Here is a 13,988-nt window from a genome sequence, read left to right as displayed (position 1 = left end):
AAATGTCCAGACTCATCTGACCTTGCCCCAACAATCAGCACCATGGGTTCTTCTAAGCAGTTGTCTAGAAAACTGAAACTGAAAATAGTTGACACTCACAAAGCTGGAGAAGGCTATAAGAAGATAGCAAAGCGTTTTCAGATGTCAATATCCTCTGTTCGGAATGTAATTAAGAAATGACAGTCATCAGGAACAGTGGAAGTTAAAGCAACATCTGGAAGACCAAGAAAAGTATCAGACAGAAGAGCTCACAGGATTGTGAGAAAAACAATTCAAAACCCACGGTTGACTGCACGATCCCTCCAGAAAGATCTGGCATACACTGGAGTTGTGGTACACTATTCCTCTATAAAGAGATACTTGTACAAATATGGTCCTCATGGAAGAGTCATCAGAAGAAAACCTCTTCTACGTCCTCACCACAAAAATCATCGTTTGAACTTTGCAAATGAACATATAGACAAGCCTGATGCATTTTGGAAACAAGTTCTGTGGACCGATGAGGTTAAAATTGAACTTTTTGGCCGGAATGAGCAAAGGTACGTTTGGAGAAGAAGGGGCACAGAATTTAATGAAAAGAACCTCTGTCCAACTGTTAAGCATGGGGTTGGATCAATCATGCTTTGGGGTTGTGTTGCAGCCAGTGGCACAGGGAACATCTCACGAGTAGAAGGAAAAATGGATTCAATAAAATTTCAGCAGATTTTGGATGGTAACTTGATGCCATCTGTGAAAAAGCTGAAGTTAAAGAGAGGATGGCTTCTACAAATGGATAATGATCCTAAACACACCTCGAAATCCACGGGGGATTACATCAAGAGGCGTAAACTGAAGGTTTTGCCATGGCCTTCACAATCTCCTGACCTCAACATAATTGAAAATCTATGGATAGACCTTAAAAGAGCAGTGCGTGACAGACAGCCCAGAAATCTCAAAGAACTGGAAGACTTCTGTAAGGAAGAATGGGCAAAGATACCTCAAACAAGAATTGAAAGACTCTTGGCTGGCTACAAAAAGCATTTACAAGCTGTGATACTTGCCAAAGGGGGCAGTACAAGATATTAACTCTGCAGGGTGCCCAAACTTTTGCAGACGCCATTTTTTTGTTTTCTGTTATTTTGAAAGTGTAAATGATGGAAATAAAATCTAACTTTTGTTGACATATTATAAGAATGTCTAATCTGTAATTTGATGCCTTTTGGAGATTTTTCCATCTTTCCTTGGCTTCTTTATGCACATTAATACAAATTTTTAGCTGGGGTGCCCAAACTTTCGATCCCCACTGTAAACAAAGCCATGTAAACACCAGGTCAGCTAAACCAAGCTACATCATTGATGGCTACCACTGTATTTCTGTCTAGGTCTGGCTTTCTCAACCAGGGTTCCTCAGAACCCTAGGGTACCTCTAGAGGGTGCTAGGGGTTCCTTGTTCAATGAGTATTTTCTGCTTTTTTGGACAAGTAACCACGGACACCAACGATCCTCTTAGTTATCTGTGTGAGAAAGGATTCTTTCGTCTGACTATAAATGTAAGAAACACTCTTCTCACTGACCATCACACTAATCTACTGTAAGTTGTAAATATAGCAATTATTAGCAGGAGTTCCCCAAATCCAGAAAATCATTTCAATGGTTCCTCCATAGTAAATAGGTTGAGAAAGGCTGACATACAGTAGATGCTCCTGATGTGCGCAAAGAAACAAAAAACCTTAAACAGACAGTACATGGTTGAAAAATGTAAAATATAATTTAAAAAAAATCATAATATTGTAAAAATATTTAAAACTATTTAAAAAGTTAAACAAGTAGACAGGTGCATCTAAGAGTCATTTAAAGCCCATTGTACCATTAAAAATAACCAAAAGCGACCTTAATTTCTTCATCAGTAATGATGGAGTCATGCTGCCAAACTGCATAATTTCAAAGAAATGCCCAGCATTTACCTGAACTTCACTCACTTTCAATCCATATTAGGCAACCAGAAATGTTACCTTCATGGTGGTATTGAAGTCAAATTTACGGAAACCGCTAATAGGCAGTGTTTTTATAACAGCCTAGTGGTCTCGTCTGTCATAAATGCCTGTCCCAGCCTGTTAGCTGTAATATATTCTGAGCCGCACATGTACAGCTCAGGCCACATTTACTGCACCCTCACTGTACCATGGTGATGTGACTCCCATGCACATGTGTGGGAGTGATGTCATTGTAATCACGGCCATTCAAGTGGCTAAAGAGACAGAACCCATAGGGAAGACCAGGCCAAGATGGAGGCTCCCAGGACTAGTGGCAGCGGTGACAATGCGGCACTGGAGGGCTCCGTTTACCAGGTAAATCTGCCATAATCTGGCTAGTAAGCACCACATACCAATCTTTTAAGTTTTTGTTGGTGGAGTTGAATACTGCTCAAACATGGATCCTTTGATGGTGCCCTACTGTTCCTCAGCTATTGCTTTAGCACTTGTCCTAGGCTGCCCATTAATGAACCCTGCCCCTTTATTTGACCAATGAAAAGGAGTTTTCCAAGCTTTGACAAAATATAATACACAAATGAGGAATTATAGCTGGAACTTTGACTTTTTGCAGAACGCAAACTAAAAAGAAATTGGGGACTGGGTAATCTGGGACAAAGAAGAACAGTAGAGCTTCAGAGGTTTTCAGGTAACAGCACACAGGGTGGGGTCTTAATGCAATATTTTTTGGATTCTGCATGGAAATGTTGCTTTCCTCTCAGTCTATAACACCTACTATAAACACCTGACCTTACCTTACATCTGGTCCATTAGGCCTTGAAGGAGGCTGCCAGGAAATGGCAATGAATGTCTCACCGACAGGGACTACAGAGAGAGGGCCTACACCCTCTGGAGGTGCCGGCTGAGTGGTAACCGATGTTGGCTGACTTTCTGTACATCCCCCGACATACAGGCCTTCTCCAGAGCAGGCCACTATCGTTACAAAATAGTTAGTGTAAGGGATGAGATTTGTCATTGTGTAGCTTAACAGCGTAGTGTCAGTGATGACAGCTTGAGGCTCTGGCATGCGAATTTCATAATTTAATATTTCTCCATTTGGTAAAAGTGGAACATTCCATGTGATCTGAAAAAGAGCAATTATTGAGTCATGTTATATAAAGGAAAGTAAAATAAGCTATTACAATGTATTGAGTCACCTTAAAGAGGTTATAAACCTCAGTCATGAAATCTGAACAGGGTGTTTGCTTGTCTCTCTTCAAAGCTCTAAGTGTTGTTTCACTTCTGAAAAGTTTTCCCCACATAAGATAAATGTGTGTGTGTGTGTGTGGGGGGGGGGGGGGGGGGGGTGGTGGTAGCTAAGTAGACAGCTTTTCTATTCAGAACATAGCTCCTGTGTGCTATGTGGAGGGGAGTGTGTCCTTTTCCTCCATCCAGCTCTAACTGCAGCTCCCTGCCCCCTCCTCTGTGATACTGACAAATGCAGAAAGATTTTACCTAAAATCAACACTTTTAAAGGGATGAACAAAAGAAAAGACTGTAAATAAACAAGTAATACTTATGTAGGAGGATTAGTTTCACCTCTGTGTATCATCTGAGGCTTCTGAGGTATATGAGATGGTTTACAACCCCTTTAAAATTTGTATCAAACCCTCAGCATGTTTTAGCTTAGCACACTGAGCACAATAAGATAAACATTCCCCAGTGTACAATTTGTTACAGTTCCCCAGAACTTGCAGTTTACAATTTACCAATTCTGCTGAGCTCCTGCTCTCTCAGCACTGCTTCCCTGAACTTCCTGTCTTTCCCGCCGGCTGCGGCGAACCGAGACGCCTCCGCTCCAGCGCGAGGGGACGCAACCACCACCCCCACCCCCGTCGTTACCTACAGCCGCTGTGGCGAACTGAGACGCCGATGCTCCGGAGGTCCCAGGAGGGGTACTGGGCGCTCTGTCCCTTGCGGCCGACCCACACGCCACCACTAACAGACCCACACACTCTTGCACATCCCGCTCCCATGCCACCTTTCTCACCCTTCTTCTTCTCCTAAACGCCGGGGACATCTCCCCGAGCCCTGGCCCCTCACCACCTCACTCACCCACTAGGCACCCTCCTACTCCCTCAAACTGCTCCAACCCCCTCAACCTTATACCTGTCCTCCTCCTCCCCGCATCCACCCCTCCACTCTCGATTGCACTCCTGAACAACCGATCGGTTTTCAACAAGCTCACCGCCATCCATGTCCTCTTTATCTTCCACTCCCTCAACCTCCTAGCGGTCACCAAAACCTGAATCCAAGCCACTGACTCCACCTCCCCTGCGGCACTCTCCTATGGAGGTCTCGTCTGGTCCCATTCACCCAGACCGAGCGGTCGTAGAGGTGGTGGGGTTGGCATGCTCTTGTCACCGCTAAGCACCTTCCAGGTCATCCCAAACCCCCCCTCTCTATCCTTCTCCTCCTTCGAGGCCCACTGCATCCAGCTCTTCTCTCCCACCCCTCTGAGGATTGCAGTAATCTATTGGCCTCCTGGACCCGTATCCCGGTTCCTCGACGACTTTTCCGCCTGGCTACCCTTCTTCCTCTCCTCTGAGCTACCCACCATCATCCTTGATGACTTCAATATCCCTATCAACATCAACAACCCGGCTACATCCCAACTCCTTTACTTTACCTCTTCTTTTGCACTCACACAGTGCACACAGTCCTCCACCCACACCGACGGGAACACCCTGGACCTCATTTTCTCTCATCTCTGCACCCTCCACAACCTCACAAACACCCCTTTCCCTCTCTCTGACCACAATATCATTACGTACTCCATCTCCCCGTCGTCTAACATCTCCCCCACCAAACGTCAAACCATCACCAGCCGTAACCTCCGCAACCTGAACCCGGCCCCTCTCCACTCTGCAGCTGACCGTCTGTACGACAGTATCCTTCCACTGTCATGCCCTGACCTGGCCACTACTGCGTATAACGACTCGCTGCCAGCTGCCTTAGACTTCTTAGCACCCCTAACCACACACAACATTAGACCCCAACCACTTCAACCCTGGCAGAACGACCACACTAAAAATCTTAAAAGATGCAGTCACGCACTGGAGCGATTATGGCGCAAAACCAGATCCCCTTGAGCGTTCTCCCTCTACAAATCCGCCTTCCTCACCTACAGTGGGGATCGAAAGTTTGGGAACCCCAGCTAAAAATTTTTATTAATGTGCATAAAGAAGCCAAGGAAAGATGGGCAAATCTCCAAAAGGCATCAAATTACAAATTAGACATTCTTATAATATGTCAACAAAAGTTAGATTTTATTTCCATCATTTACACTTTCAAAATAACAGACAACAAAAAAATGGCATCTGCAAAAGTTTGGGCACCCTGCAGAGTTAATATCTTGTACTGCATCCTTTGGCAAGTATCACAGCTTGTAAACGCTTTTTGTAGCCAGCCAAGAGTCTTTCAATTCTTGTTTGAGGTATCTTTGCCCATTCTTCCTTACAAAAGTCTTCCAGTTCTTTGAGATTTCTGGGCTGTCTGTCACGCACTGCTCTTTTAAGGTCTATCCATAGATTTTCAATTATGTTGAGGTCAGGAGATTGTGAAGGCCATGGCAAAACCTTGAGTTTATGCCTCTTGATGTAATCCCCCGTGGATTTTGAGGTGTGTTTAGGATCATTATCCATTTGTAGAAGCCATCCTCTCTTTAACTTCAGCTTTTTCACAGATGGCATCAAGTTACCATCCAAAATTTGCTGAAATTTTATTGAATCCATATTTCCTTCTACTCGTGAGATGTTCCCTGTGCCACTGGCTGCAACACAACCCCAAAGCATGATTGATCCAACCCCATGCTTAACAGTTGGACAGAGGTTCTTTTCATTAAATTCTGTGCCCCTTCTTCTCCAAACGTACCTTTGCTCATTCCGGCCAAAAAGTTCAATTTTAACCTCATCGGTCCACAGAACTTGTTTCCAAAATGCATCAGGCTTGTCTATATATTCATTTGCAAAGTTCAATCGATGATTTTTGTGGTGAGGACGTAGAAGAGGTTTTCTTCTGATGACTCTTCCATGAAGACCATATTTGTACAAGTATCTCTTTATAGTGGAATAGTGTACCACAACTCCAGTGTCTGCCAGATCTTTCTGGAGGGATCGTGCAGTCAACCGTGGGTTTTGAATTGTTTTTCTCACAATCCTGTGAGCTGTTCTGTCTGATATTTTTCTTGGTCTTCCAGATGTTGCTTTAACTTCCACTGTTCCTGATGACTGCCATTTCTTAATTACATTCCGAACAGAGGATATTGACATCTGAAAACGCTTTGCTATCTTCTTATAGCCTTCTCCAGCTTTGTGAGCGTCAACTATTTTCAGTTTCAGTTTTCTAGACAACTGCTTAGAAGAACCCATGGTGCTGATTGTTGGGGCAAGGTCAGATGAGTCTGGGCATTTAAAACCTTTGAGATTGACATCACCTGGTCTTCCCAGATGATGATTGAGAACAATCCATGACACTGGCAGGTCTCAGCTTTGCAAAGGGGGCAGTGCATGCTATAAATTCTGCAGGGTGCCCAAACTTTTGCAGACGCCATTTTTTTGTTTTCTGTTATTTTGAAAGTGTAAATGATGGAAATAAAATCTAACTTTTGTTGACATATTATAAGAATGTCTAATCTGTAATTTGATGCCTTTTGGAGATTTGTCCATCTTTCCTTGGCTTCTTTATGCACATTAATACAAATTTTTAGCTGGGGTGCCCAAACTTTCAATCCCCACACCTCCTCCCTCCATGCTGCCAAACAAGCCTACTTCGTAACCCTGATCAACACCCTCTCCACCTGTCCTCACCGGCTTTTCTCCACTTTCAACTCCCTACTCTCTCCCCCACCACCTCCACCCAGTACCTCACTCACCGCCCACGAGATTGCCAATCACTTCCAAAACAAGATTGACGCAATCCATAAGGACATCGCCAATGCTCAATCTACCTCCCCACCTAGCCTCCCTCCCACTATAACCCCATCAACTCTCCCCTCCTCTGACCTCGCAACCGCCCTGCCCCCCACCACACCTAACATCCCACTCACTATAACCTCCCCAACACTCCGCTCCTTCAGCCTTGCTACCACTGAGGAGGTCACTAAGGTCTTCTCAGAAGCCCGCCTCACCACTTGCCCCCTTGACCCTGTCCCCACACAACTCCTCCGGTCACCCTCCTCCTCTATCCTACGCTCCCTCACCCACATCTTCAATCTCTCCCTCTCTACTGGCGCATTCCTCTCCCCCCTAAAGCACGTGCACATCACTCCCATACTCAAAAAACCCTCCCTGGACCCCACCGACCTGAATAACCTTAGACCCATCTCCCTGCTGCCATTTACATCCAAGCTCCTTGAGCGCTTAGTCTACAATCGCCTAAGCTCCCACCTCACTGACAACAACCTCCTCGATCCACTACAGTCTGGCTTCCGTCCCCTACACTCCACCGAAACTGCCCTACTCAAAATCACTAATGACCTGCTAACCGCCAAAGCTAATGGCCACTACTCAGTCCTCCTACTCCTCGACCTTTCCACGGCCTTCGACACAGTTGATCACCCCCTCCTCCTTATTAAACTACACTCCCTTGGCATTAGAGACTCCGCTCTCTCCTGGCTCTCCTCCTATCTATCCCAACGCTCCTTCAGCGTTACCTAAAACGCTACCACCTTCCCCTCTCTCCCCCTCTCTGTTGGGGTCCCCCAAGGCTCTGTCCTTGGGCCCCTTCTCTTCTCCATCTACACCTCCTCCCTCAGCAAACTGATACACTCCCACGGCTTCAACTATCACCTCTACACTGATGACACGCAAATTTTCCTCTCCACCCCTCACCTCACCCCTTCAGTCTCCGCCCGTACCACCCACCTACTGAACGACATATCAGACAGGATGTCACTCCATTTCCTCAAATTGCACCTTTCCAAAACGGAGCTCCTAATTTTCCCCCCAGCCCGCGCCCCCCCCATCCTCTCCATCACGACCAACAGCGCCACCAACAGTCCCACCCCGCAAGCCAAAGTCCTAGGTGTCACTCTAGACTCAAACCTGTCCTTCCAACCCCATGTCCAATTGCTGGAAAACTCATGCAGGCTCCACCTCCGCAACATCTCCAAAATACGTACGTTCCTAACCCCAGACACTACTAAACAACTCGTTCACTCCCTTATTATCTCATGTCTGGTCTACTGCAACTCCTTCACACCGGCCTACCCCAACACAGGCTATCCCCGCTTCAGTCTATCCTGAACTCAGCGGCCAGACTCATCCACCTTACCAACCGCTCCGCTTCTGCCACCCCTCTCTGTCATTCCCTCCACTGGCTTCTGATTGCCCAACCCATTAAATTCAAACTACTAACATTGACATACAAAGCCATTCATAACGCTGCCCCAAACTACCTCACCGACCTGATACCCAAATACCACCCAACCCGTACTCTTCGCTCCTCACTCCTCCTACTTTCTAGCTCCCTTGTCTCCTCCTCCCACGCCCGACTGCAGGACTTCTCCAGGACTTCCCCCATCCTCTGGAACTCACTACCCCAATCCATCAGACTGTCACCTACCTTCCTCACCTTTAGGCGCGCCCTGAAAACCCATCTCTTCAGGGAAGCCTACCCCACCCTCACCTAACAGCCGATCTCCTCCACTCCTCCTACCACTTCATCCCCCACAGCCACTTCCTCCTGTACCACTATCCCCTCCCTCCTAGATTGTAAGCTCGAAAGAGCAGGGGCCTCGAACCCCTCATGTATTGCTTTGTTACTGTACTGTCTCATGTTCTGTCCCCCACTATAATGTACAGCGCTGAGCAAACCTTTTGGCACTATATAAATACTGTATAATAATAATAATAATAAATCTTACCTGCTCTGTGCAATGATATTTAACAAAAAAGTCCCTTACCTCCTCTTCTGGGAGTCCCCTGCCACTTCTGTCCACTCCTACCTCCTCCAGGTGCCCCCTCAGCAAGCCAGGTACTGGGGGGGAACCCATGTGTACACAATCCCGAGCTAGGCTGTGTAGGTCCACAGACACACACAGCACCTCAAAGCCATTGCCCCCAATCCCTCCTTACAGGAGTTTAACTGACAGCAATAGGAGCCTATGGCTATCATTGCCCTCAACGTGTCCTATGAGACCAGGAAGTGAAAAGAGCAGTGCTGAAGATAAGACAGCACTGGAATGGTGGCAGGAGCCAGGTAAGTGTTTAGGGATAAGTGTGGATAGGACCCTTGGAGTACACTGCACAGGTTAAATGCTTGTTTTGGTCTAGGGTACAGGAGAAGAAGTTTTACCTACTCAACCCTCTGCTCCCCCATGCTCCAGCAGTGAACTGTTGCTTAGCACCCTCATGTCTCTCACATCTTTTGCAGTGCTATGAACCCTGCATTGGTCTTGATGACATCAGAAGAGTTGCTCAGAAGAAGCTGCTGGGACCGGTCTTACAGTCCGGAGGGAGCCTGCTAGACATAAGAAAAGCATTTACCCCCTGCCGTGTGGGGGCAGGCCTACTGCATGGTAACATTTTTCCTTTCCCTGGCATTCAGCTTTAAGACTGAATATTCAGATTTTCCCATTATCCCAACATATTTTTTCATTATTCGAAGCTCTGCGTGAGAATGGGGTATTGGGGCTTATTTACATAGGCAATGTTATATCCTGAAACATCTTCATGTCCCCTTAGTAACTACCAGTGGGATAGGAGAGGAGGGAAGCTGGCAGCGCTGCAGGGGAAAGGGCATGCAGGGGGGCCCTGACAGCAGGGGGGTGGGGCACAGATACTTCAGTGATCCCCCCTGTAGTGCAGCCAGAAGGAGGGGGAGGGGGAGGAGGAGAAGTTGGCAGCATTGTAGGGGATCCACAAGAAGATTGGCGTCTGCAATAAGGGGGTACATCTGTCCCACATGCTCAGCAGGTGCCTAGGCCCCCCTTTTGGACTGATGGAGCCTGGACCCAGCACAAGAGGGCCATCTGTACTGCCTTACCAGCATCTCTGCAGCACAGTAGTGACTTCAATAAATCTCACTCCAATCTCCTGAGCACTCCAAATCTTGGAAGCAGCAGTTCCTTAGATCTTGTACTGAAGATATACAGCTATTCAGGTGAAATCCCAAAGAAAAGGTACATTTTTCCAGGGAGAGGCCTCATGAATTGGACGCTTTGGTCATTTCTCCCAGATGCCTTTCCTCTCCATCAGCAGTGCTTTGCCAGAAAAACCTTTAAGGCTTGTGAATGTGTGTAACACATGTAATTGGCCAACATAATAATTTACTTTGGCCGTTGAAATTAAATACTGCTCAGACACTATACACGCCTAGCATTACCGTGTGTTTAGATGCTTTTACACACGTTAACAGGTGCCAAGCCTTTTTTCTGCCAGAATGCCGTTGCTCCTGGGTATATTGGCAGTAGGTTTTTTTCTGCCTCTAAACGTGAAAAATAAGCCATACATTCCTATGAGCACCATCAAAAATGTCCAGTATGCATGAGGCCTAATGTTTAGGCACAATTAACATTTCTAAACAATCCCCATAACATAGCAATCTTAGCAAATCTTCACTTTTTGAGTTTTGGTCACCAGGACCAAAAAAAGTGTGAATCCTGTCAGCAGGGATGCAGGCAGCAATAAAAACCAGACAGAGGTTCTAACAATACCCTACTGTATACAAAAAAATAAATAAATAAATGTTTGGCCTTATATACCCTATACAAGCCAGAAATCAGAGTTCCAATATTCCTACGCTGACAGGTTCCCTTTTAGCATGGCGAGATTAAACTGCACTTTGTACCTCCATCACTTCAAGGACGATGTTTAAAGATGGCGTGCAGTGAATTGGTAAAGTACACACAGCCACGCTCTGTGCCTCTCCTAAGGCTCGTGGGCTTTTAGGCTTCAGATTGGCACTGCAAAGCGTGGAAGCAGCCGAGCCCGTAAGACAGTGTATTCACAGCAGCCTAAGCAGTTTTGTTCATTGACTCAGAGATCAGCGTTTACGCTCGAGAGGCGGCTATTGTTCAAACGGAGAGAGAGAGGCGGCGATTGTGCCGTCTTATTTTCCTTGACAAAAACACGCCATGATACTTAGGAGGCATCATTATGTATTACAGAGGAGTCATTGTATAGTAACCTTGGGAAACATCGCTATCGGTGATTAAGACGTGAACGCAGATATTTTGCCCGTGGTGATTCCGGTGCTAATAGATCTAGACGCTTTCACCTCGAAGCTGTACAGATGTGTTACAAGATGCTGCCGTATGAACTGAGCGGAGAAGGGTCACGGATGGTGCTAAATTGATGTTAATAAACACATTAGCCAATTATAAAGCACAACCTGTATTATTAAGTAATCCCTTAATAAGGATTTAAAGGGCCATTAAGAGCACATGGCAAGCCAGTTTATGTTAATATAGATGTAAACCCTAACTGGATGTCATTCCATTTGCCAAAAAACTGTGTATGATAAACAGCTGTCTTTTTTTTTTTTTTTAATACTGTTTTTGCCTTTTTGCACTCTTTTTTTTGTTCTGAGTGCTGCTGATCACTTTCAATCTCTTTTAGCCACTTCCTGTCTACAAGTGAGTTGCAACTGAGCTAGTTAGGTGCTGCCTCAGGCAGGATGGTTGGAGTTAATTTTTTCCCAAGTGTTTTGCTTGGAGGGTTTCTTGGGTTCCACCAGTTGGTACTGTCATATAAAAGAGGGACAGTGGTCCAGAGCAGAGATCCCGGGGGTTGTGGAGAGAGAGTCAGAGTCCTGCTTTTGGTCTGTGAGAAGTGCAGCAACTGAGAAACCTGCAAGATGTAGAGGCACTGAGATCTGGGGTTTGCCCTGAAGACAGCAGTCACTTATGCCATTGATAGACCTTTTAGTACATTAATCTATCTTTGCAGGTATGCCAGGGCAGCACATAGCCTGAGTTAGGATTAGGGATGTAGGGACAAGAGTTGATTTATGATATTATGGACTGTGAATATCTTTCTTAAGTAAAGCATTGAAACCTTGCCTTCTTCCTGGTCTGAAGTCATTTAAAGGAGTGCAATGCAAGTAACCAACACATTTCTACAGCTGTTGGGTCACTAGCATATTGGGGTATGAAGAGACAGCACTTAAGAGTCATCCTAGTGCAGTACAGTAAATGGTTACCTTGGGTAACAGAGGTCTACAGTCAGTTAATGCAGCCTGTCATTAGCGTGTACCTGTTATACGTGGACCAGACTCTAGCAGCGAGGGAGATGTTGTCAGCAGTCCTTCTGTTGTGGTCTGTCTCCCATAGCAATGGGAGCGGACTCGCATCGCAGATGTCCCCATCCTGCAAAGAGGTATGGAAGCTCAAGATTCAAGTCAAGTGCATGTGTGGAGCCCACGCTTGGTGAACGGCAGGGTCCAGTCTGCTACTGAGAACAGTAGTAGAAAAAGCTGGACGGTTGGTTGTGGACAAAGCTTAGCATGTCCCTGCTAATTGAAAAGTACAGTGGGAAGATGTACATTTACACGGGAACTCGAGAGTTAACTGGAGAACAGTTGTGGTGCAAGTGTACATGGTGTAATTTCATCTCTAAGTGTAGGGGCCCATCTTAAGGTTGAGTATTCCCCCACATTGGCCTCAGCCTTATCCGAGGTCATTGGTGAAAAAGGCACAAAGAAAAGGTACCCCATATGTGAAGTAGAGATCCTGTTACAGGTGCCTAGCATAGCCCAGAAAAACCCACCCCAGGGTAGGTTTCTCATGTAACCCACACTTGACACCCAACGAGGAGGGGAACATGGAGAGAGTAACACCCACCTGCCCTAAATACATTGCATACACTTGCTCCTGCGTTGGATGCATATCATCGCACCCCAGTTTATTGGAGTAGGAAAAGCAGGAGTTTGGATTTCGGGTTGCATATGAATTCTAAGGATGCCCAAGCAGAGCTTTGTCATTCAATAACAGGAAGAGTCTGAGAACCTTCATGGCAGGATCACCAGATGTTATTTTATGAAAGCTGCAGATTTAGGGCTCTTTCACACTTGCAGTGCCCTGAGTGATCTATGCATAGATTGCTTTTTAGAGGGCATTTGACAGGTGGGAGGAGGTGTTATATCGCCTCCTCACTGTCTGATTTAACCCTATAAGTACTGTGCCACAATTGTGCGGTAGTGCATGTGGTTTCAGCAAGGCCCCATTAAACTCAATGGATGATGTAAAGCAAAGCATTACCAGCGTGGCACGTGTACAGCCCCATCTAGTTCGGGTAGGCGGCCGGCTGCACATTTGAAAGCGCACTTAAAGGATTGAAAAGAACTCTTCACAGGATTTATATCTACTTTTACATATAATTGAATTATTTATTTATTTCAGGTACTTATATAGCGCCGTCAATTTACGCAGCGTTTTACATATATATTGTATTTTTTTTTTACATTTTTATTTAATTTTTTTATATTATTATTTATGTTTTTTTTTTAACATACTGTCACCCTAGCAGTACAGTGTCACCATAGTGACACTGTACTGTTTGTGGGGGGTGATGAAGATTTGTTTTTTCTTTTTTTTTACACTGATTGCTTTACCACCCAAAAAGGCTGTAAATGCAATAATTTCTCCTTCTCTCTGGCTGCATTCTTGCAGCCATTGAGAAATACTGTTTGAGCTGTGATTGGTCACAGCTTGTCACATGGTACAAGGCTGTTGTGAATAGCCTTGTACCATGTGACCTCTGTGATCATTCACAGATTTCACTCGTAGTAAGCAATGACGTCAGAAGTGACATCTTGCTTACTACTCTTCAAGTGATCAATGATTGGCCAATCAGTGTTCACATGATCGGGACCTCACACAGACGATCCCAGGGAGCGTGCACAAGCAGGAAGCGGGGAGGACGTTTATAATGGCCACCCTCCCCTGCACTGCTCCAGTCTGGCCGTTTATATACATGGGCCGGACGGGAAGTGTTTAAGAGGACAGTACTTGGATGCCGACAGTACCTGGCAGAGGTG

The 13,988-nt window shown here is 45.8% G+C and overlaps 1 protein-coding gene across 1 annotated transcript in view; it reads right to left on the bottom strand.

Annotated features, from left to right (window-relative positions):
• USH2A (usherin) overlaps positions 1–13,988 on the bottom strand; it is a 1,035,348-nt gene that overhangs the window by 392,463 nt on the left and 628,897 nt on the right. The window contains exon 41 of the mRNA XM_089684798.1: positions 2,765–3,093. Coding sequence (XP_089540924.1) covers positions 2,765–3,093 — 329 coding nt within the window. The remainder of the gene's footprint in view (positions 1–2,764; positions 3,094–13,988) is intronic.

This window comes from Staurois parvus, unplaced genomic scaffold, assembly GCF_062004578.1.
Source record: "Staurois parvus isolate SC_StPar_1 unplaced genomic scaffold, SC_StPar_1.0 ptg000357l, whole genome shotgun sequence".
Taxonomy (NCBI): Eukaryota; Metazoa; Chordata; class Amphibia; order Anura; family Ranidae; genus Staurois; species Staurois parvus.
The sequence above is the reverse complement of the archived record's forward strand: the minus strand, read 5'-3'. Positions and strand labels throughout refer to the sequence as shown.